Source organism: Colossoma macropomum, unplaced genomic scaffold, assembly GCF_904425465.1.
Source record: "Colossoma macropomum unplaced genomic scaffold, Colossoma_macropomum, whole genome shotgun sequence".
In the NCBI taxonomy this organism is placed as follows: Eukaryota; Metazoa; Chordata; class Actinopteri; order Characiformes; family Serrasalmidae; genus Colossoma; species Colossoma macropomum.
Window position 1 is genome coordinate 36,442,286 of NW_023494801.1, and position 25,169 is coordinate 36,467,454.

The 25,169-nt window shown below is 41.0% G+C and overlaps 2 protein-coding genes across 2 annotated transcripts; one reads left to right on the forward strand and one right to left on the reverse strand.

The window, feature by feature from the left end:
- Window positions 1-18: 18 nt before the first annotated feature.
- Window positions 19-13,283, forward strand: LOC118821292 (monocarboxylate transporter 7-like). The gene is made up of 7 exons (XM_036589841.1): window positions 19-296; window positions 2,991-3,247; window positions 5,146-5,289; window positions 6,925-7,053; window positions 7,767-8,046; window positions 8,922-9,565; window positions 10,706-13,283. The coding sequence occupies exons 2-7, from the start codon at window positions 3,010-3,012 to the stop codon at window positions 10,960-10,962; spliced, it is 1,692 nt and encodes a 563-aa protein (XP_036445734.1). The 5' UTR covers window positions 19-296; window positions 2,991-3,009; the 3' UTR covers window positions 10,963-13,283.
- A 2,516-nt stretch (window positions 13,284-15,799) lies between these two features.
- LOC118821610 lies at window positions 15,800-17,408 on the reverse strand. The gene is made up of 3 exons (XM_036590308.1): window positions 16,327-17,408; window positions 16,082-16,154; window positions 15,800-15,911 (listed from the first exon to the last, which is right to left on the reverse strand). Exons 1-3 carry the CDS (start codon window positions 17,185-17,187, stop codon window positions 15,826-15,828), a joined length of 1,020 nt encoding a protein of 339 aa, XP_036446201.1. The 5' UTR covers window positions 17,188-17,408; the 3' UTR covers window positions 15,800-15,825.
- Window positions 17,409-25,169: the final 7,761 nt, after the last annotated feature.

The window sequence follows — 25,169 nt, forward strand, 5'->3', positions numbered from 1 at the left end:
TCATACCGGTACTGAGAGAAAGAAAAAGAGACACGGAGAGCTGACAGCCGGAGAGAAGATGTGCTGAGGAGAAGAGAGGAAAGGAGAGCAGCAGCGGGGAGAAAAGAGGAGAGAACCGGAGCTGGTCAGTAATCCAGCGGTTCAGGCTCGGTCCGGTTCAGACTGAAGCTGACCGGCTCTCAGCGCTGCTCTCCGCCCGGCTCTGTCAGTGAGATGCTCCAACGAGGAAACGCCGAGATTTAACGTCTTTTTTAATATCAACCGACAACTTTCCTCGGTGTTTCTCCTCGTTTTCGGTAAGTAGAGCTCACAGATGAGTTTTCAATCAGTTCTGTGAGAGATGTAGAATGTCAGAATCTCATTCGCCAGCTTCTTCTTCGAATTTTCCGTTCCATCTTAAATAGTGCGGTAGTTACGTTCTGAGGCGCCAAGAGTGTAACTGCTGCACCATTTAAGGTGGAACGGAAAATTCGAACAAGAAACCGGCGAACAGCTGAGCGAATTTGAACGGAGCTTTAAATTTTGTGAAGTAAAACAGTAAAAATGATTATTTGTGACTTTTTTGGGTTAAAATCGTCTAAACAAGCTGCTGACCGGGCCGGTCCGGTCTGAACGCATCGGTGTTCACATGAGCAGCAGCGCTGATTGGCTAGTGCAGGAAGGAATCGTTCATTAGATTTGAAGCGGTTCTTTGCAGTGAATCAGTTGAACCGACTCACCACTGAACCTTGGAAACTGTCTGTCTTATAGAGTGAAAAAGATTCCGAAATTTTATTATTATTATAATGTTAATAATAATAATAATAGTTATCATCATCATCACCATCATCATCTTTATTTATGTAGCACGTTTCCTAAATTATAGCAGTTTAAAGTGCTGTACATTAAGAATGAGGAAAAGAAATAAGAAAAGCAGATTTTTCATAAAATATATTTTATGAATAAAAAGTAAATGATCTGTTTTAAAGCACCTAGATAATCTCATTTCTTTTATGGATATTTTTGTCAATTCTTTCATTGTTTCTGTTTTACTTTATTTATTTTACCCCTTTTCTCTCCTGAATGTCTCGTGTTTGATTCATTGAAACGCTGGTCAGAGAGATTAGAGAATCGATTCGGCGAACTGAATCAGATCTTCCCATCACTGCCATGCCGTTTGCGTCATCTGCAGTCAGTGTTGCACATGTTAAGCAAGCACACACACACAATATATATATGTATATAGATAGATAGATAGATAGATAGATAGATAGATAGATAGATAGGTAGATAGATAGATAAATAAACGTTCAGTACATTTTTCTCCTAGAATTTATGTCATTAAAGAGTAGCAGCCAAGAGCTCAGCTCTACGCCACACTTACAGTGACAGTTTTGTCCACAGTAGTTTCAGCATCAAATCTCTCTTCTGCGGTGCCTTGTTCCCCCCTCCCCGCCCACCCCAACGCGTTCTGTCCCAGAGGAGCTACTTTATGACATCATTCACCAGTCCTGTTCTGCTGGAACACCTTGTCCAGCCGGGGCTGGAAGCACAGCATAAAGATCGTGTTCTTTATCAGCAGCTGCCTGAAGGACAAATGAGGTGTCTTGATGTGGCTGTGACATCATTTCCAAAACTTTTTAACTTTCAGCCCTTGAGGCACATCTTTAGGTACGAATTACACCGTCTGGTCCGCAGGCTGAAACAGGATCTTGATCTATTCAGAATAAAACAGATTAAACTAGCATTGCCGAGCTGCTAGGAAAGACGTTTTATTCCTTTAGGTATTAAATCGATAGGTTCACACACCCACACACAAACACATACACACACACACACACACACACACCCCTTACCCAGGAGGCCAAAATGTGTCTGGTGTCTCAGTCTTCTTTAGTTTTGCACTAGAGCTCATGTAGCTGAGTACTGGAAGCTTGTTCAGTAGACGTCTCCAGTAGACGTGCTTATGTGTTTTTTGACAGGGAGGGTTGGGCGATATGTCACGATACCGTGAGATATTTTCATGATGCACAATATGTATCAAAATATTTAGTTTTTCTGAGATTTAATAAGTTGGAACAGACAGAATTGAACCTGTGGGGCCACATATAAATACTAAAGTACTAAAATAATAATAAGATAGAATGAGTACTGATGATATCGACGATATGCTCAGAAAAGCATATTGGGACATAATTTATTATGATAGCGATAAAATATCGTCACATTGCCCACCTCTAACTGTATGACACTTTGTTATATAAACATGGACAACAGTATATTAGTACAGTAGCAGTCGCAGCCACCTTGAAGCCTAATCATGCCTATGTGAGATCACTGAAAGGGGAAAATCATGTAAATCTGATTTCTCACCAAACTGTCACTTTAAAGGGGTCCATGCAGTGGCTTGTGTGCAGTGTTTACATTAAGCCCTCATTAAGGTTAAGCTGGCAGCTTTTCTCAGTAATCTACACACAGTGCTGGCTCAGCCTGAGGGTCAAGGGGAACAACATCTGCAGCTATCAGAGACAAAATCTACTGCCATGTTTGCTGTTCCAGTAGGTACATATCATAACCTGTACTGCAATAAAAGGGTCACTACTGCAGTGAAATAATGACGGCAGTAACAATAAAAGTACCGTCCAAAAAACGACACAAAAAAGAGAACAAAAGCAGCAGCTCAAACTGCTTAAAAATGCAGTCCATCCAGCTTCTGTCAGCACAGGAACTGAAGATTATGAGTCTCTGTTCTTCTCTTTTTGGATCCTTTTAGTCTTAAATTAGACGCTAAAGCTCCAAAGTGAGAGGTGTGAGCAGCAGTAAAACAGTCCAGGAGATGAAACAACACAACAGAATGAGAGTGAACACACAAAAACGATGATTAAAATGGAAGTGAAAATGTGAAAATGCTCAGGAAAGTTCAGATCCATCCGTTTTACCTGAGCACATGTAACTCTGTAAATGTACCTGGTTACCTGCCTCTGCTGACGTGTCACGCTTTTGTTTTTCAGGCAGATAAAATCTCCAGCCATGAAGGGACTGGTGCCCACGCTGCGGGGGTGCATGAGCGCCAACGTGTACCCGCAGGTTCCCGATGGAGGCTGGGGCTGGGCCGTGGCCGTGGCCTTCTTCTTCGTGGAGGTCTTCACCTACGGCATCATCAAAATCTTCGGCATTTTCCTGCAAGACCTCACGAACCATTTTGAAGAGTCCAACAGCCGAGTGTCCTGGATCGTCTCCATCTGCGTCTTCGTGATGACCTTCACAGGTCAGACACCTGCCTTTAGCCTTCAGCAGCCACTCAATAAAATGTTTTAGGAATGTGTTTTAGGGAAAAAAACTTTTAGCTAGAACTGGACAATAAAACAATAAAGATAATGATAAAAAAACAACCAATAACATTCATTTGAGGTGTTTTTGGTTTCATCCTTGAACGGTTGGTATTTCAGTACACAATGTCCTGCTGTGTCTAATACTCTCTAAACAGGGAGAGAGAAGAAGTCTAGCCTTTCACTTACAACACACAGCAGCTAGTAAGAGCTAACAGACCAGCTATTTTCAGTGTTTAAATTATGGAGACCCACATTTTAACCAAAATGGACAAATTTAAAACAGCTTATTGAGACTCCTTAGTTACTTTTTCATCAAATAATCCATTATTTCTGCCCCTAAATGTGGCTAGTTTAAGTTTACTCACCTCAGCTGTCAGCATCACTACAATGTTCAACAGAGTTTTAAGTTTATGAAGATTGCTGAATAAGCAGTTATGTATAAGCACTACAGTGCAACTTATCGCAACATATCACAACTAGCATGTTAGCTTGTGGCCATAGCATTACATACATGTGAAGATGACTTTGCTGCATAGCTCGTCACCACAACATATTTAAACATATCTAAGAATATAGAGCAACCTTTGTGTTCAGGATGCAAATTTAAAAAATAAGGCTGTGCACCGCATATTGAGACACAGCTCTTCTTTCATTATACAGAGACACATTTAGAAATAGGTCATTCAAGAAAGCGCTTTCTCAGTAAGGTTCCCTCGTGCTGTTAGTCCATCTGGGTGCAATTAGACATCAGACATTTATATCGCTGGAGCATCACGTGAGCTTTTATGTTCCCACAGTGTACTTTATGAGCTTTTTCCCAGGTATAAATTTGCCTTATATGTAGATCTTGAGCTTAGAGCTCAGATGTAAATGGCAGGAATTGCAAGTAAAACCTGTTGCAGTAAAAAGCAATGAAAGGAGTTCAAGTTCAAATTCAGATTGTAATTTATATTAAAAATGATCTCATTCTCTCTCAAAAACACCACACAAGACCAAACAGACATCAATACACAATACACAACACTTAATATTCTTAATGTCTTTATGCATCCTTAGAATGTGTAGTATTCCTGATGATACTAATAATAATAGTGATTATGTCACTAATAATAATATTGTTAATGTTAATAATGGTAACAATAATTACAATAATAAGCTCTTCCTGTGGAAGAGTGTCCTGCCAGTAGATTTGCCTATTTTGTGGGCACACATAGACGAAAAGGATATCCATATGTAAACAGATATGCTGAGTTGGTCTGGGTTCAACGCCCCGACTGTTGTCAGGACAGACTAGGACTCAAGCCGCCTCTTTCCTGTGACAAAGCATTATGTCGCGTCATGCTTCTGCACACAAACTGGGATTCTTCCGGCTGAGAGGAGCTGAAAGCAGCAGTTTTCCCTGCACAAACACAGTCTAATCACTCTGATGGGTAACTCTGAGATAAACAGGACTTCCTCAGAATAAACCCTGCAAGTGGTTGGCCTGAATGGCCTCTGTGCTCTGGGAGCTGTTCAAGCACAGCTTTGCTGTGATTAGTTTTACCAGGGAATGTAGCCCAGATTGAAGTCATAACCTGGATGTTCATGTCAGCATTTTGCCACAGAACACACTCAATAACAATAACAACACGGAGCACAGCTGTACTGTAATTCTATTAGCATGATCTGGATTGTAACAGGACTAATATCACTGAGAGCTCAGAGTTCAGCCAATTACAGAAGACCATTCAGTCCAGAATAATCACAGTCAAAACTACACACTGCAGATTCATACTGGATTAAAATCACAGTTAGTGATGTATCCCAATGATATTTGTGTTGTTTTTCTCCACAGCCCCTTTATCCACGGTGCTGAGTAACCATTTCGGATGCAGGCCGGTGGTCATGTTTGGAGGTTTCCTGATCAGCCTGGGGTCGGTCAGCACAGCCTTCACGCAGTCCATTGACCAGATGTACGTCACTGTGGGCCTTGTCTCAGGTACTTGTGCTGCCCAAGATGTGTGTAAATGTGTATATGTCTGTGTTTTTGTGTCTCTACTTATATCTGTTTGTGTTAAACAGTGCTGACCACTGCTGTAAACAGTGTCCTCTGTGTGGTGGGTCTAGTGTCCAGTCCATTTGTACAAGTGTCTTTAACTTAATACATACCATTTTATATGGACTGCACCTCTGTTCATTTACTGAACCCAGTTAACCCATATGCAGCGTTTTTGTACCCTAATATGGGTGTGTGGGACTCATTTTAACACTCAGCTGCTGTGTTAGAACAAGAGGTTCAGAGAGGAAGATCACTTAAATCATCTAATATTTATTTATATATTACATATACATTAATTATATTTATATTTACATTATTATTATATAGCCACAAGCTAATATGTTAGCCCCAGGCTAATGCCATAGCCAAAGTGCAATATGCTATGATACAATAGTACGATACAAGTAAAAAGTACAACATGGTACGGGACTGTATAACACAGTGTGACACCTTACAGTACAGTAAGGAACAGTATGATACATTATGTTATGATACAGTGCAATACGTTACAGTATGAGAAGTTATTATATGTTGCAATACAATACAGGACAGCATGACACTGCAATACAATATTATATGATAAATTATAATATGTTAATGATATATGTTGTTTTTGATATAATATAATACTATACAATATGATGCTTTGTGGTAACATATGTCATAAAGTTTGATGCAACACAATATATGTTACCATACTGTACAGTGTAATAAAGTGCATTACGATACTATATGTAATGTAATGATACAATACAGTATAATATGATACGTTATGGTGCAATTTGAGACTGCATTAGAGTCAGCGATGGTGGATCATAACTCATTCACTTCACACCTGCAATATAACTTATTACTTATTACATAACAACAAGTTACAACCAGTCTGACCATCCCTGCAGTTCCCAGCTTCATCCACCCTCCTGCTGTCCACCTTCTGCTGAATCACTGCACAGACGCACTGTGTGGTTCAGACTTTCTTTAAAAGCTCTGACTGTGTTTCTGCACAAATCAATGTAATTCACAATTCTTCTTGAAGGTACTGAGAGGGAATCCAAGCAGTGCTCCGACTGATCTGACCTTTTCTTACAGAATTGGCTGAGTCATGATTCCATCTGTCATTTGTGCTGATTTATGTTGTAATTTTACCAGATTTTGTACCACTTTGATCAAAGTGATGAAAATGACGACCTATTTCCTCAATGTATTAATATCCATCGCTTTTCATCCTCTGAAATTCACGCCATCACCTGGCAGACTTTTTTTTGTTGTTTTTGTCTTTATTTGTGTCTTTGTTTACGTCAACACCCTACGCACTGCTAGCTTTCCCCGATTATCAGAGCACTTTCTTTTTTCTGCAAATGGACGCACCCTAACCCAGCAATTTCTTTCTTTGTTTTTCTCCTTGTCCCTTTTTTGTCTCTCTTAATTGCAGTTTTCTTTCAGAATTGTGTCCACTGGGTCCCGTGGAAGCCAGCGGCCTGGTGCGTGCCGTGCTTTAACCCCCCATAGCCTGACCTGAGCCTGTGTCAGTAGAGGGCGCCAGTGGCTGTTATCCTTTGTGCTGTTTGTTTACAGGCCTGGGTTACTGCCTCACCTTCCTGCCTACAGTCACCATCCTCTCGCAGTACTTCAGCAAGCGCAGATCGCTCGTCACGTCCGTCGCCTCAACCGGAGAGTGTTTCTCCCTCTTCGTTTTAGCTCCAGGTAACGCCAGCGCACCTGGCCACAGAGCTGGTCATCATCACTGCACAGTAAAGAGGGAACAGAGTGCTTCTCACTCTGCCATGTGATAGTTTTTGCAGTTAAACTGAAAGGAGAGCAGTCTGTGAACCCACTCAGCCAAAAGGCCCACTGTGTTCATCAGGGTGTAAATATCTTGTACCGTATTAAATCCCCTTAAACTTAAAAGACAAATTTACACAAATTTCCTTCAACACAGGAGCCAAAAGATGCAGGTTCCCAGGTTTTGATTAGCTACGTTAGCTTCTTCACTCCTGTGCAAAACTAAAGAAGTTAACTTTAAATACCGAACATAACTTGGCTGATTAGGCTGGTTTTGGCTGGTTAAATTAGCTAGATAGAAAGCTAATATTAGATATTTACATTCAGCTTTGGGCTGTTTTTTACTTTGTTGATGGCACAGTTTGGTATCTATATATGAAAACATAGCAATAATGCTATTTTAATTGTATAGTTTCATTCATGTAACTCACTGAATTGCCTTCGTGCATGAAATGTGCTATATAAATAAACTAAAGGAGCCAGTTCAACACTGAAGCAACACATTTTCAGCTGTTAGTTGTTTTGCCCAGCTGCTCCTTAAAGAGATTCAGCTTAAGTCTAAGTAATTATTTCCTAAGGTCCCCATTAGGAATATATTGCTGAAGCATCGCTGCTATTTTTCTCTCACTCTGCAGCCCTGAGTGCCCTGAAAGATCACATCGGCTGGAGGAACTGCCTGGTTGTGATTGGGCTCCTGCAGGCGTCAGTCATTGCCTTTGGAGCGCTGCTCAGGCCCATCATCATCCAGCCCACACCCTCCGCCCCAGAGGAGGAGGAGGGGCCTCAGTCTCCCCTCAAACAAACCGAAAGCAAATACGAGCTGGAGAACGAGTTTACCCGAACCTCCTTCAGCTCCGTGGACTCCGGGGTGCAGTCCATCTCCTCCTCCAGAACCAACCTGGCTGAGGGTCCGAGGTAAAACTGTGTTCAATATGTCATTGGTTAATCTTTATGTGATGTATCTAACAAGTGACAGAGGTTTATACGTCACCAATTAAAAGTGGACAAACTTCAGAAAACCTAAAGGGAAACTAAATCCTTGTTTATGTGCCAGGAATAACTTTGCGATGCCCAATAAATGGTCGTGGTAATCGAGTGGTCTTAATCTTGGGTTTTGCTTACGAAAGCAGTATCCTCACAAGGCTGATTGGGGTTGTCCCGCCCACATAGCTTTAACAGATGTTTCCCCTCTCTACGTTCAAGTGAGGGAAACCTACAGAGAGAAAGCTAACCACCGAGCGAAAGCAAACCCAGCCTGTTTAACTGAACTATAGGACTTTATGCAATATATATCATTAATCAGTTCTGTGATATTGGCCTTTGGAGTACTGATATTGCTGCAGCAAACAAATGAGCACTTTAGCTAATCTCTAAAAGTTAGGATAGTTGATGTGTCACAAGCAGAGCCTAAACTATTTCATTTAACATCAAAATCATACAAGATTGAGGTTAACAGAAACCATCAAAACTAAGATTTCTGGAAAGCTCTGCCCCTGTTTTACAATAATTATAATATGTATGACTTCGTGAGTTCCAGATGTTTATTTGAGTTCAGGAAATTTGACAATCATCATATTTGACAATTCGCCGGTATAAAATATTGGTCAGTAAAACAATATTTAACTAAAACTACTGGAGTCTAATTTTTGACCATATAAAATTATTATTTGTCTGAATTTTTAGCTCCTTAAAAGTGATATTGTTTACAGTTTTTATTGTGGTCAGCTCCTAATTGCAAGAAATCTCGCAGAAATATAATCGCAGTTTGGTGTTTTGTTTGTGTCGTGCAGCCCGAGTCGCAGTGCGGCGGAACGAGGCTCAGAACAAACCACAGAACTGCAGCTGGTGGAGGAGAGAGGAGAGGAGGAACCTGAACCTGCAGCACTTCCCTCAACTCCTCTAAAACAGCCCACAGCACAGCAGGAGGAGAAAGCGGAGCCGCGGGCGGCCCGGCCCAAACTTCTGGACTTTTCCGTGCTCACGGACTGCAGCTTTATCTGCTACTCTCTCTTCGGCCTCTTCGCCACGCTGGGCTTTTTCGCCCCGCAGCTCTATGTGATTGAACTGAGCGTCAGCCGCGGGTTAGAACGCGATCGAGCCACCTACATGCTGTCCACGATGGCCGTGGCCGAAATATTCGGACGCCTCTCCATTGGCTGGGTGCTGAACCGCCAGCCGATCCGAAAAATCTACATCCTGCTGATCTGTACGCTGCTGCTGAGCCTGGTGCTGGCGCTCTTCACCGCCGTCTCCGAGTTCTGGGGGTTGGCTTCCTGCTGCGCCGCCTTCGGCTTCCTGTTCGGCACCGTAGGCTCCACCCACATCCCCATGCTGGCTGAGGACGATGTGGTGGGCATCGAGAGGATGCCATCGGCCGTCGGAGTTTACGTTTTTATCCAGAGCTTTGCTGGGCTGGCTGGTCCACCACTAGCAGGTAGATAATACTGCACACCTTATGCTATTTAAAGGAACTCGATTACTTAAAATTGATTATAAGTTTTAAAAAATCATAGATTAAAGACTGTGTTCTCGATGAATTGACTTGGCTGTTAGTTTACAATTCAAAAGATAATCAGTGTCATTATAAAGCTGTTCAGCAGTCTGAACATTCTCCACAAGGGGGAGCTATTAGCATTCGCTTTTACAAGCATCACTGAAAGAGAGGAAACCCACACCAGCAGGATCTCACTAATGCACATATGTTTGTACTTACAGATTTCACTTATGTAGAGTAAAATTAACTGAACTGCATAAAAATAAATAAATTGAAAATATATGAAGTAAAATTAAATGCTTGGCTTTATCAGAAGATTCACTGTAAAACTGCAACATACAAAGTAAACAATAAGACACTTAAATGCCTGTTAGAAGCTTCAGTGCTTCTAATGTATATGCATAAGTAGAGCTTAAGTAGCATTACAGCCTGTGTGGGAAGTGGATGTACAGCCTTGTTAGCTTGGTGCTAAAATAACACTGAAATTCCCATATGAGTGCTGGCGGATATTAGCATAATCATAGGGTTGGTATTTGGGCTCTGTGTGAAGTGATAGAAATGACTGGTTAAAAACAACGAAAATTCCGTAATTAATCATCTAAATAATCGCTACATTACTCAATTTACTAATGTAATCGATGACGACAGCCCTATTGGGGTCCATAATTGGCTCCTTTAGCTATGAGGCTAATGCAGCTAATAAGTAATGGAAGCTTATACCCCACCAGGTGGACAAAAGTGGATGAAGTTCAGTCTTCCAGGTGGCTGCTAGTGTGTTTAGCTAAGCTAATGTACTTCAGTCCATATTTGTAGATAACAGTGAGTCATACAGTGTCAGAAACCACATAATTATTAGAGATATTATTAGAGATATTAGAGATACTGAACACCTCCACACTGACTCCATGCTGATTGGTGGGGTGTAAGCTTCCATTACCTGTTAGTTACATTAAACACCTGACACATCTTGGCTGATGACATCATCATCATTTTATAACAGGAAACACTCTTATAGACCCTGGGTGCCCACCTGCATTGCTGACCCCGCTCACTCCCTGCGTGTGTGTGTTGTGTTTTCAGGCGCTTTGGTCGACAGGACGCAGAATTACGGCTCGGCTTTCTACACCAGCGCGGCCGGCGTGGGCGTGGGGGCGCTTTTTCTGGGTCTGGTCCGGCCCGCCAAACTCGGACTGTGCTGCTGCAGGAGGAAAGGTGTGATGCAGGAGGAGAAACAGGAAGACACGCTCAGCGAGGACACACCCGCTGACTTCCTGGAAGTGGACCTGGTTGTGGAAAGCAGCCCAGAGAAGAGTCCAGCTGATTCAGCATCAGTCTGAAATCCTCACACTCACCAATAAACACACGTACTGAAGGATACAGTGGGGTCAACTGGCTCGATTCACACGTACATCTTCTCCACATTAATAACATATATTACATCAACACAGTTTACATTCATGCGTTTGGAGCACAGCCAGTGTAGAGTCAGAGTCAGAGTCAGGTAGAGTCTTTCAGAAGGACTGGTGTGCTGCCCAGGCGGGGAACTGACCCCTAGTCTGTTACGTGGAGGGTAGCAGTTTTACTCATTATGCTCTACAAACCACTGACAGCAGTGAGTAACCTGAGAGACAAGCTGGGTTAACCGTTAAAATCCAAGCTTATAACATCCCGAGGCTTATTATACAGTTATTACACGGACTACAACACAAACTATCCTCAGATGTGAATAAAGCAGCGTTCACCCAGATTTTTAACTATTTTATGATTTAAGAAAGTCTGAAATACAGACTACACGTTTTGATATTCTACAGAAACTACAAGCCAAAAAAGGCCTACAAAAGGTCACTCTGAGCATCAGTGAAGGCGGCGTAGCGGCGCACAGAGTGACACGTTACAGCTCCATTAATAGTAAATAGACGAAATTCATGCAGAAACTTTTTACTGCTTAATAGAAATTTGGAACTGTGCGTTTTAAGGCCTTTTAAGGCCATTTAAGGTGTTAAGGTGTTAATATAGTATGTCTTCAATGGAAATTATGGTGAATAGATTTGGACCAATAGAAACGGTCCAAATTTACATGGAATAAAATCTCGTTACATTAACGTTCATTACAGTCAGCGTAATTGTGAGATCACAGATCATTTTCTTTTTGTATCGTGATGTATGTGTGAGTGAAACTCAATTTCAGGGAGCGTCTCTAAGCTAGCCGAGAGTGATACTACTGGTTAATATTACGTAGCCCCTCCCACTGGTGCGCGGTGACATCATCAAAATATCAGAAGACATTTTAGGGGTGGGACAAAAGTTATATTTTGGTGGAGGATTACAGAAACACGAGAATGTAGTGTTTAAAATCCTGTATGATGAGTTATGTTTAATATTTCTCTTAAAAAGTGCCGTTTTATAAAAATTCATATACATTATTGATGTGGAAATGATGTAAACGTTTGAATCAAGTACTTTCTACCCCACTGTCTTCTTCAGTAAACACATTCACACACCACAAAACCGCACAGATCAACTTGAACGATCCACCCAAAGACGGACATTCCCAGTCCCTTTTTTTTGGTGCCTCATTTTCTCACCACTTTTAATTTATTTTTTATTTTCTTTTGTTTTGGACCAAACGAGAAACCTCAGGCCGGTCAGCGCTGCCGCTCGGCCGCAGCGTGAAACGGTCTCTATTTATGCTGATTTGTCCGTTCCAGTGACGACGGGCCGTGTTGTGTCATTCGAGGTGAAATGTCTGTGTTCTTGTTTACAGCAGGTTGTTTTTCTACCTGTTTGTGGTTCATCCATTAGTGCTTAATGGAAACCGAGCTTGTTTTTAAAGCGGTGAGAGGTTTGAGTGGAGCCGCTGTGATGAAGCTAAAGTTTTCTTTGTGTTTGGAATTTCCCGTTCCACCTTAAATGGTGCCAGAATGTAACTGCTGCACTGTTTAAGGTGGAACGGTAGATTCCAGAAAGAGAGCTGGTGTGAATAATGAATGAATGAATAAGAAGCCGCTTTCAGCCTGTCGTTGCTGTGAGGTCATGACGTCCCGATGTAAACTGACCCCTCAAGAGGCGTAAGAGAGACACAACCACGGACGGGTCATATGATCTGCTCCAGCTTCACGTCTTCCACGTTCGTAACGCCGCCTCTGAGGAACTTTTCTGTACGAAGGACAACAAAGAAAACGAATGTAGCAAATGTGTGTTCATCCTTTATCGGGGGGACAAATGGTTCTCATTGAGTTCCTTCAAAGAACCGAGAGCTCGTCAGTACAGCAGCAGAGTAAGCTATGAACACTCCTGACTCACTCTGATCACACAGGGAGTGAAGGAGGCAGCGCAGATTTAACTTTAATTTATTTTTATTTCCAAATCATTATCAGACTTGAATCTGATAATGATTGGTTCTGACCTGAACCAATTAAGGCGCGTCCTCACCTGAAGACTTGAACAGCTCTGATCTTCTTTGGTTTGTCAGCCATGATGTTATGATTGCACTGTAGTTTGTCTCGTTGTTATGATTTATGGGCATCACTTTCTTTCTTTTTTAATATTTTTGTGTAATGAAACCAAACAGTGATGTAGAGTTCGCCTTTGAAATGCTGCAACTGCTGTATTACAGTTAGTTTTACTGAATTAGAATAAATTTCAGTTCTTGATTTTATGGGTTTCTGTTTTATTTGAGTCCTGAAGTTTATTTGAGTTTGAACCAAAGACTGTAATATGAGTATCGATACATCATATTGATTTATCAGTCTACTCAGGCTTTAGCAGAGCTCAGTAACCGATTAATAACAGATCACATTGATTTATCAGTCTACTCAGGCTTTAGCAGAGCTCAGTAACACTGAGATTAATAACTGATCACATTGATTTATCAGTCTACTCAGGCTTTAGCAGAGCTCAGTAACACTGAGATTAATAACTGATCACATTGATTTATCAGTCTACTCAGGCTTTAGCAGAGCTCAGTAACACTGAGATTAATAACTGATCACATTGATTTATCAGTCTACTCAGGCTTTAGCAGAGCTCAGTAACACTGAGATTAATAACTGATCACATTGATTTATCAGTCTACTCAGGCTTTAGCAGAGCTCAGTAACACTGAGACTAATAACTGATCATCACATTGATTTATCAGTCTACTCAGGCTTTAGCAGAGCTCAGTAACGCTGAGATTAATAACTGATCACATTGATTTATCAGTCTACTCAGGCTTTAGCAGAGCTCAGTAACACTGAGATTAATAACCGATCACATTGATTTATCAGTCTACTCAGGCTTTAGCAGAGCTCAGTAACACTGAGATTAATAACCGATCACATTGATTTATCAGTCTACTCAGGCTTTAGCAGAGCTCAGTAACACTGAGATTAATAACCGATCACAATGATTTATCAGTCTACTCAGGCTTCAGCAGAGCTCAGTAACACAGATCACATTAAAAATTAATAAAATACAAAAAAGTAATATAATGACATAAAAGTAACTTATATTTAATTTCTGTGTTCTGATTATATGCATTCAAAATACTTTATATATATTCAGTTACATAAATACAGGAAATATATATTCAACATTATATTAATTCATATTGGTTTGAACGGCACCCTCCTATGGTGAAGCTCATTACTGCAGCTTCAGCAGGGCCATGTGCTGAAATGAAAGCGCATAAATACGTGATTTTTAGGCCAAACTGAGCCTCAGTGCTGCCCTCTAGAGGAAAAACATCACAGCTTGTAGCCATTATTTTACACTCTAGATAATTATGAACAACAGCCAACAGTGCAGCAGATATTGGACATTGGAGAAACTCACAAAACAATAAAAATATATATTTATCTGAATTATTCAGTTTTAATGAAAAAAACCTTTTTTACTAAACATGCACAGCGACTCTTTAGCACCAATAATAAGATCAACGTGCGGAGCTGCTCTTTTGTGACTTTGTATTATTGCACCTGCAAGACAGACACAAAGATAGACAGATAGATAGATAGATGAACCCAAATCACTTATGACTGTATTTCACAGTGTTAATGTAACATTGTGAGTGAATCATAATTGTAGATGTGTAATTAAGATTTCAGGAGTCATGTTTATTTACTACAAGTTTATTTTAAAGGAGCAGTTCAAAGTGCTTTACATAAATAAAAGCAAAATAAAAACAGGACAGTAAAATAATAAGGGAGAAATAAAAAATGAAATGAATGAAAAAGGAGAGCTAAGTCTAAACAGAAAGTGTGAAAGATGCTGGAGATAAAAAGAAGAGTCTGAGTTTAAAGATGGACAAATTAGGGGCAGATCTGAGACCTTCTGGCAGCTGATTCCAGCTTCGAGCAGCAGGCGAGCTGGTTTAGTGCAGCCAGACGGATGTTTACGTTTCACTTCTTTGGCCAAACCTGTTCCTGCTGTATGTTGAACACAGTCTATTTACAGAAATACAGTTTTAGAGTTAAACAGGTGAAGGTTAACATCCTGCACTGCACTGTGAATCAATGTGTTACCACAGAATTTAAACTGAATTATGGACGGCTGATATTTTCATCAGATCATTTTTTATCATCATCACTTCTGAACAGCAGATATTATTGCTGTTACACTGTAATCTAACCAGTCGTTGGAAGGTTTTTAGCCAAAATTTGTATTCGGGCCAAAATTTCAGGCTGGATTTCAGGTTTAATTTGGATCTGTTAGTTCACCCAGGATTCTGACTGGGTCTGTAGTCTTTGGAGCTCTGAAGTGCTCACTGACCTTCAGTCTTTCCTCCTCACTGCCGAATTACATCACTTCTGTCTTTGTTTAGGAGGAAATGTTCACGGATCCATTAGAGCACTTTTTACGAGCGTCACAAAGCAGCTTCAGAGCAAATCCGGGTCCGAGCCCCAAATGAGCAAGCCGAGGGCGACAGTGGCAAGGAAAAACTCCCTAAGAGCAAGAGGAAGAAACCTTGAGAGGAACCAAGACTCAAAAGGGGAACCCATCCTCCTCTGGTCGACTCCGGATTTGCTCTGAGCACCGACACACAGTGTCTATGGGACCACAGTCATTTGGTGAGAGAGTGAAGTGAACCTGGGTGTCGTCAGGATAACTGTGATAGATGATTTTGTTTTCTGGCAGGATTCAGCCTAAAGGGAGCACCTAGAGACGCGAAGATAAAGATGACGGGGTAGATAAAGAAACTTAAAGAGGGATGAGGCGGCTTATTTCCTAAAGTAGGAGAACATCCTGGTGAAGATGGAAGTTCTCCAAGGCTTCTCCTTTTTGGAAGTCGCACTGTCGGCTCCACCTGCAGAGAGAAAATCACGTTCAGTGTTTGTCTACCTGATAACTGAAATGGCTGTATTATTATCTCTGTAATGCTTACTTTTAACGTTATATTCAGGGACATTCAGCTCAACATTTTTCACATTATTAAACCTAAACTATATATAAACTTGATTAACAGTGTAAACTTACTCATATCAGCAGTGCGACGACTCTGCAGACGGTCCTGATCTGAAGATCCAGCGTTATTGTCCTTTTTGGATTTCTGTGATGAGAGACGTTGATCATATTACCAACCTCGTAATCATTTAAGTCTTACCACAATTCAAAGTGTTAATGCTAACAATGCTTATAATATTCTGCTACTGATATAATGTAATTCATATTACTGGGATAAAATAGCTCAACATTAAAACTGTGTAAAAATTATTCTTTACCTTTTTGAAGATGTAAATTTTTGGCATCTTGAGTTTGAAGAACATGCTCTTGGACTTCTTCAAGCTTAGGTTCTTCTTCCCCTCTGTTTCAGGCACCTTGTGAGATGTACTGAGTTTTCCAGAGCTGTTCATTTCAGGTGTTTCTTCAGCATTTGAGGCAGCATCCCACACATCAGCTAACACATTGTCCATTACAGTGTTCACAATCTCTCTGGAGAACAGATCTATCGTGTCAGCAAACACGTCAGATGGGGGTCTTGAGACCTCAAAACTCTCAGGAGTGACTCTGAAGGGCATCACCAGGCTTGGAATATCTTCAGCTGAGGCAGAAGCTGGTCGAGGGGCAATGCAGGACATGAGCACACGTTTTACTGACTCGTCTGCAAATTCTCCAAGAAATTCAGAAGTAAAGTGGCGCTGAGGGTCAGTGTGGTTCTGCAGTTTTCTCACACCAACAACAGAGTCTGAGACATTCAGGGAGATCAGTCTGTCCTTTAGTATGATCTGCAACTTGTCTGCGAACTCCTGAACGGCTCTGGTCAAAATCAGGTCATCCACTCTTTTGGCCGCTGCAGATAACTCAGCAAGAGACATATAATGACCTGAGCCCTGTAAACCCAAGGAGGTCATCATGATGTCCACTAAAGTGGCCATGGAAACCCTCTCTCTGCTCTTTGGTCGCTCTTGTTCATCTGTAATCCTTACAGATGGTCCTTGAAGGTGTGATTCCTTACCTTCACCCTTAGATGACTCAGAAGGAGTCGGGGTCCCAGGAAGTGAGACAGTGTGTTCAGGTGACATGACGGGACGAGATCTGTCTGGACGTAAAGGATGTTTGTCCATGACTTTATTGCCCAACATGGACCTAATTAGGTCACATGTCAGCTGTGGTTCCTCTGAACTTTGATGACCTCTTGATAAGGCAAGTTGGTCTGTAATCGCCTGAAGAACCTCATCAACAGTTCCCCCCACATCGATGTCTGAAGGGTCCACCTTAGCTGCTCTCTGCCAATACGCTGCAGAAAAATCCCTGAGCTCGCTCAACGCACTGCTGTAAACACTGTACACAGTGGACCACAGGTTCTCCTCAGAGACATCAGAACCTGATTCCCTCCCATCTGAAGATTCAGACGGTGTCTCGTTAAAACCACTGGATGACGTACTGGAATGCAGACAGGTGCAAATTCCATCGATGACGGAATCGACGATTGTGGATGCCTTTGCTGAGCATTCAGACAGGCTTGGTTTCGCACTGGAATCTGTCTGGCTGGTCTGGGCACTCACTGAACGGAGAGAACCTACAAGGAGGCTCTCTGAAGACTTCAGTAAGATTTCACTTACTGTCTGAGCTGCCTTGGTTCGAGAGTCCTCACTCTGGAGTTTCTCCAAGCTCTTAGGATACGATACCTGTAAATCCAGAAGAACAGCAGGAATGTCGTCTCCAAAGGGTGAAGCTGAGACCTCTTGAATGTAAGCCATTATGTGGTCTACAAGCAGCTCAGCTGTGCGAGACAAATCAGGGGAACCTCGTCTACATTTTGCCTGGTCATCATCAGAACCCTCGGACTTAGTTATCGACTCCAGCTGGAGTAACAGCTCGTCCACGAAGATTCTGGCATATGAGGATGCATTTCTCAGAGTCTGTGCAGGAATGGAAGCTTTAGTTTGGTTCTCCATCTTGAAAGCCATCCTTGACAGTTTCATTAGGCTGGGAATTCTGTGAACGTTACGGCCCGGATCAGAGCCGATATCGTCACTAATCAATGAACTCCGAGATGACTTAGTCATGTCTACCAGCTCTGACAGAAGACAATCGACAAACTCCCTAATTGTGATGCTCATCTTGGGAGGGTAAGACAGTTCTGTCTCACTTGTCCTCTCGGGTTCTTTAGACTCACTGATGGAGCAGATCTCAAGAATCATGTCTTTGGCACATTCCTGAAGTTGTGCCTGATCTTCGGACGTCAGTTCCTTGGGTTTCTTGATCCTCTGCTCAACAGGCAGTGACGAATGACGGAGCTCGACTGACCCATGTGTGGGTGGCAGGAGCTCGACTTTATCCATCACATTGCTAAGAAGCTGGAGCATGTGAGAATCCTCCTTTACTTCAAGAAAGCCACCGATGGTCTTCAGGATGGCCTTCACTACATCTTTGGTGATCGTCTGCAAAGAATGACGTGAAGATCCTGGTCTTGAAAGGGAAAGCGTCTGAGGGTCCAGATTCAAAACTTCTCCAAGCTGTGGAACAATGATTTTGCGTGATACTGTGGTCACGATCTTCACAACGTCCATGATCAACTCAGAGATTTCGTCCCTTGTGAACTGCAAGCAGAAAACATAACGACAGCTCTCAGTCATCACTACTATTGTTTTACAGGGGTCGTCTGCTTTGGTTTTGACTATAAATTAAACAGTTTTGAACAAAAACACTCACCATTTGACGCATTCCATCCTGCATCACCTGTAATTGCCTGAAAGATTAATATAATGCAGAAAGACATTTTAGTGCTGATGTAACAGAGACAGTGACTGTTGTGCTAAAATGATCATCATAAAGGTCAACAAATTCATGAGTCGTGCTTATTGAACCACCCCTTTCTAAGAGAAACGCTGTGTCTGTTAGCTCTTTTGATCGCGTTATATTGGCTACCACCCGTTGCAGAATCAGGAATAACCAATCAGGATTCAGCATTGTTACCACCATGTTAATAATATTAAGACTCCAGGTTAAACCTTATAGAGAATATTTGGTCTCTTACTAAACACAAACTAGCTCTGCGATGTTCTTCAGCTGTTTGAAGCCGTCAGTGCTGAGTGGATCAATACTGACTCTCCTTTCCGTAAAAGACTGTCTGCAAATTTACACACAAAACTTCAACATTTAAAGAAATCAAAGTGAAAAGCTCTCCACGCTGACTTACTGCAGCTGAAAAGTGTAGATGTTTTATTTCTTATGCACAATAATGTTATTAATAGATATATTTGGTATTTGTTTACTTGTATATATGTTTGTGTGTTGTGTAAACATGATAGTGAATATGTAGAGTAAATCCTAGCTGGATCACTCAGTGCTGAGTACATACCGATCAGTCAGGCTCTGCAGGAAACGGGAGACTTCCTGAGACAAAGCTAAGTCGTCAGGCTCTGATAGAGAAGCTGCTGCTGTGTTACGAAGCTCTTCTCCCGCCATGTTAGACTGTCCTGAGAGTTTAAAACACAAAACACAAGAAATCAGAGAAAGAAATACAGCTAAACCTACCAGATCACAGCGTCACACAGAGTTACCACCTTCATCCCACAGCAGCCTTTTGTTCTAATAAGACACAAATGTTAATGTACTTTTGTCCTGCTGATGAAGTAGCATTCTCCACAAGGGGGCGCTATTAGCAATGTGTAATCAGTGTAATCAGTGTAAAATGAAACAGCTCATAAATATGTTAATGTATCTGTGTGTGATGATCAGAACCGCCCATTATTCACCACATCAGACAGAACCGTTCTACACACAGAACCCAAACTTTCACTGAAGCACATCTTCCACTTCTGACTGATATACAGTGACTGATCTTCAGGTCATTTCTGTGTCAGCACTGACCGACATGAGCATCATAAAAGCTCGTTCTACACCCTCCGCAAAAGGTTCCACTGGGTTCCACTACTGATACACACCATAGAAACACATTCAAACAGACATTGAGCAGCTGTGACTTATAATGGTGGAACTCTATTTGGAGCATTAGAACCATTTTTAAAAGGATTATTTAAGGAAACATATACAAGTTCACCATCATAGAGATTAAACAGAATAATAATAATAATAATAATAATAATATAATAGGTTGTGTAATACAGAATAACCAGCATAATAAACTGCAACATAATCATCACTACACATATAAAAATAACCATTTTATCAGATGGTTCTATGTGAAGAACTCAGATTTCTATTCATTATACTAATTATTAAATTCTGTATCTCCATCCAGGTTCTTTTTCTCTACTATAATGTTCTGTTCTGGCTCTCTATTTCTATTATAATTATTTATCTAGATTCTGGTTCTTTTTCAATAGTCTGGTTCTTTTTTTAATAGTCTGGTTCTTTTTTTATGTTCTGGTTCTTTTTCTCTATTCTGGTTCTTTTTCCTCATGGTTCATTGTCTTGATTTAGATCTTCATTTTTTAATTACCTTCTGTGTAAATAAGTTTAAAACTGTACTCACTTTTTATCCGCTTGCGTACGAGAGAAGTTCCACGCTGTTCTACGTGAGAACACTTCGGGTTCTAGATAAATATCGCACGTCCGAACCTCACACGCTCAACTCACTGACTGAACACGAGGCTGGAAACTGCAGCTATTTATAAGAAGGTCCCGCGCTCTTTATGACGTCATCCTTAGCTGCTCGGTAACTATGGCAACCAGACTTTACTATATACATATATATATATATATATATATATACACACATAGTACTCTATCTCTCTCTCTCTCTCTCTCTCCAGTGCTCTGTGTAGCTCATATAATAATGGCTTCTCCATCCAAACAGGGCGATACAATAGAGAGTGATTTGGGATTCAGCCAAAGGCTGCACGACTTCTTATTGGACATATAATTCACTATTTCGGTGTAGATGTCCTAGTCTGACCCGCCCTACGCAGGGAGCATGGAGCCATTTGAGACACAGCCTGTATTTCTGTTGTTGTGAGCTGATCTTTATTAAACTTCCTGTCTTAATAAAATATCATCGTTCTGTTCATCCAGAAGCTGCACGGTTTCACTACTTATCTAGAACATGCACGGCTTTTAACCTTTCCGTTCCACCTTAAACGGAGCCGCAGCTTCACTCTGCAGTTCATGAATGTCGGACCGTTACTGCTGCTCGATTTAAGGTGGACCGGAAAACGCGAGTAAGAAGCTCATTTCCGCTTCGTGAATTTGCGTCTCTCTGCTGAGAAGAGCAGAATAAACAGACCGTTATTGATCAGTTAATTGATCAGCATCACAGTTTAAACTCTTCATCCTCCTGTTTTGTGACATTGGTGGTGTCAGAGGCGGTTTTAGGGTTTGTTAAACTTGTTTGAGTTGTTGTTGTTCATGCTGGCTAACACGTCGGCTAGCTAACGCTAACTAGCTCGCTAATCTCCAAAGCGAGAAGTAACTACGGGCACTTTTAGGTCTCTGTACTGGATTTTTGGATATATGTTCACCTTTTGAGGCTCATAAAACATTTTCACATGTATGAAGCATAAAGTGATGTAAACAATCAGCTATAAACCTTTTCTCCACCTGTGAATCATCAATTCGGGCTTTAATTAAGGTTCCAGAGGTCAAGTTCAGTCAGTGAAACTCTCCATTTAACATTTGGCGCTGTTACACTTTTCAGACAAGAACAGTTTCCAAATTAACCGAATGAGTCTGAATTATTAAAGTTAGTTCCAACGACTCAAACGCGTGTAAACAAAACGATCCATTCATAGATAAATAAAGTAGTTTGAGATGAAAGTGTGTCGCTGTAAAGCTATTAAAAGTGGTCCGATGTCGCCACCTGGCGGTTATTCAGTGTAACAGCTTTTCCCAAAAGCAGCACAAAGGCGCATAAATGGCAGAGCGAGCATCACACTGAACGCTCTCTCTCTACCAGTTAAGACGACCTTAACACTAAGGCGCTTTCAGGAAACTGGGCCTTGATCAGCATCCTTACACTCTTAAAACAGGTTCTTCAAGGGTTCTTTAGTACAGACAATGATTCTATATAGAACCATGAGCACTCAAAGCTTAAATGGTTCTTTGTATGGTGACATAGTTTTTCAGATTGATGGAGAATGTGCTGTGGATGGTTCTATATAGAACCTTTTTAAAAAGGGTTCTTCTATTGTGACAAGCCTGACATCGTAACAATAGAAGAACCCTTTTCAAAAAAGGTTCTACAGCACATACTCCATCAGTATGAAGAACCATGTCACCATACAAAGAACACTTTAAGCATGCAAAGGGCTCTTGAGCTGTTAATGCTTCTGTATAGAACCACTGTCTTTATTAAAGAACCCTTGAAGAACCATCACTTAAGGTGTGAAGAGCAGGATTTAGGGAAAGTAGCCAAAACCTAGCAAAATTTTTCAAGCGAAATCCGCTGCCATAAACTATGCTATGTAATATATACATTACATATATATATATATATATATATATATGTGTGTGTGTGTGTGTGTGTATAAAAAAATGCTACGATATTCATAACAATCTTCCCTAAATGACCGAATAAGCCTAATTTTGCAGAAAATGTGAATATACTCGTTGGTCATCAGGCCCGCATGCAGGTCAGCTGACCCTTTGCCCCATTAGTGACCCTCTTTGAGGCATTAGCTTTATCCTACTCACATACTTTGCGTTTCACAACAAACCACTCACCAAACCCGCCTGCAGAGGCCTGAGGGCTGTTTTCCAACCTTTTACTGTTCCTTATAATCCATAACTCCACATTACTCATTAAAAAACAACACTGACCCCTTCAAAAAGGAACAGCTGGACCAACCATGCCAACATGGTTTATAATGGATCATAACTAGCTGTTACAAGAGCAATGTACTAAACCTTTAATACATTTCTGGTATATAAATGTATTATTTATTTATTTATTGCAGGATTTCTGCTTAAAACCTTTTCAGAAACCTATCTGACACCAGCCCGCTTCATGATCCTTACTAGCGCTAAAAAGGCTCAATTAAAAAAATTATTAATTTTCTAATCTTGTACTCCTTCTTGTAATGTAGACACAATACAAAACGTGCTGAATCCTGAACCCCCAAAACATTTTAAGGACTACTCACTTTCAAATAGACCAAACATGCTAACATGGCTTATGAGTGGACACCATAGATATACATACCTAGATGCCGCGTTGGGTCCAGCCAGGCACGTCAACGGCACCGCCATTTTTGGGCGGTCAACATCGCTGCTGGACTGCATTTAGTACCATTACAGAGCGGCAGTTTCAGAAAGACACTGTCCAAAATTAGACTATTTCAGGAATATCACACTCAGAAAGTGGGATAGGATTATATAACGGGGGGAACTCCACGCTCATGTCTGTGTGGTGTTTGTGTAGATATGGCCGTGTGGTTGGTGAAGCACAGAGAACCTGTTGATGTGATTGGTTTTCCTCTGGTTTTATATTAAGCTGATTTCATTTAATAATCCTTCCTCTCTTTAATCCGTGTAGATATTTATAATAGATTAGCACCTTATTACACGAACCTGAAGTTAGGTTCTTATTTTCCAGCTTCTTGTTCAAATTTTCCTGTTCCACCTTAAATGGTGCATTAGCCAGCTTTTTGTTCCAATTTCCACGTTCCACCTTAAATGGTGCAGCTTCAGGCACTAGAAGGTGACTGCTGCACCATTTAAGGTGGAACGGGAAAACAATCTGGCGAATAGGACGCCGACTTCAGCTCCGTCCTTCTGTGTATTAAGATTATAAGTGATTCACACATTGATGGATTTGCTGATGTGTCTGATTGTGTTTCTCGCGCTAAACTCGGTTTTTATTGTCAGGTGCAGACTGAATACTTTCCTGCTGGTCTGGACGGCTAATTAGCCCGATCAGTTATTAAAGTAATAAAAGCTACCGAGAGCAGATCCGTGCAGCCTGGATTAATCTGTGTCTGAGGATTATAACTAAACAGATTTGGTGAAAATCGGTTGAGTATTAATGAAATTGTGGCTGATTTAATCCTGAGACTCTTCGTCTCTCAGTACAAGTGAGTCTGTTTACAAGCGGATCTTGACCGCTCCAACATGGCGGCCGCGCAAACGTATCGCCTCACACAGAGAACAACAGACAACGCGGCATCTAGGAATGGATATCTACGGTGGAAGTTAGTAGCAACCAGTTAGCATTGTTACTGACTATATGACTTAATCCACAACATTAGCATATTGATAAAACTTTAATACATTTCTAATTTTAACTGTTCCTCTGAATCAATTCAATTATAAAACCTAGGTCAGACCTCACTCACCCTCAAATCTCTCACAGTAAAAACAAACAGGCTAACATGGTTTTGTTACAGGCGTAATGCTAACTGGTGCTTACATGGTGTAATTCACTGTTAGCAACATTAGCATTTTGTTAGAACTTTAATACATTTCTAGAACGTAAATGTCTAATTTTGACAGAATCTTTGCTTATTAACCTCTTATTCTCCAGGGTATATTTTGGTTTGTCCATCTGAATTTACATGACCAAATCGTAAGGCAGATTATTCAGTAACTGCATGAAATAAATGTAAAGTTTTATTTTATTCTTTTTGGTAAAAGCTCCCCTCAAATTAACAGAAAATGTTTTATGATCATAAACATATTGCTATATGCTTACAATTTACTGCTGAAAGCCAAAAATCTTAGACGCTCTTTGTATTATTTTAGAAAAATAATGTTTACAGAGCAGATCACTGAAGAGACGCCATCTGTTTATAGTTTATAGTCCTGATTTGTGGAAAAATGGGTCGACTTTCAGTAGACAAAAAATTGTGAGTTCAGCTTCTTTTATTATAAGGGTTTAAAATTACATCACCCATCTATTTGACTGGAGAGAAGACAGTTACAGCTCTCATACGACCCCCACCTTTAGAATGTAGCTTATGAAATATGAAAGTTATGAAGAATATGACGAGGGGCGTTTTGGAACCACCGGTGGTCCCAAAGAGTTGAAAAGGATTAAAAAAGGTCCTCAGAGTCGTGGCCTGCTAAACACTCATTTTTAATGTTTTACTGCTTCTTTGAATCCAGAAAGAATTCAATTTCAAGTAAGCAGTGACTTTAACCAAACACGCTAACATGGATATGC

What these genes read in the sequence shown, in the direction of transcription:
- LOC118821292 (XM_036589841.1), top strand. Translation starts at nt 3,010, where the DNA reads ATGAAGGGACTGGTGCCCACGCTGCGGGGGTGCATGAGCGCCAACGTG. An exon ending in CCTCTTCGTTTTAGCTCCAG is followed by an intron (nt 7,054 to 7,766) that starts GTAACGCCAGCG and finishes CTCACTCTGCAG; the next exon opens with CCCTGAGTGCCCTGAAAGAT. An exon ending in AACCTGGCTGAGGGTCCGAG is followed by an intron (nt 8,047 to 8,921) that starts GTAAAACTGTGT and finishes TGTGTCGTGCAG; the next exon opens with CCCGAGTCGCAGTGCGGCGG.
- LOC118821610 (XM_036590308.1), bottom strand. Translation starts at nt 17,187, where the DNA reads ATGTTGGGCAATAAAGTCATGGACAAACATCCTTTACGTCCAGACAGA. An exon ending in AAATTTACATCTTCAAAAAG is followed by an intron (nt 16,155 to 16,326) that starts GTAAAGAATAAT and finishes CTCTCATCACAG; the next exon opens with AAATCCAAAAAGGACAATAA. An exon ending in TCGTCGCACTGCTGATATGA is followed by an intron (nt 15,912 to 16,081) that starts GTAAGTTTACAC and finishes TTCTCTCTGCAG; the next exon opens with GTGGAGCCGACAGTGCGACT.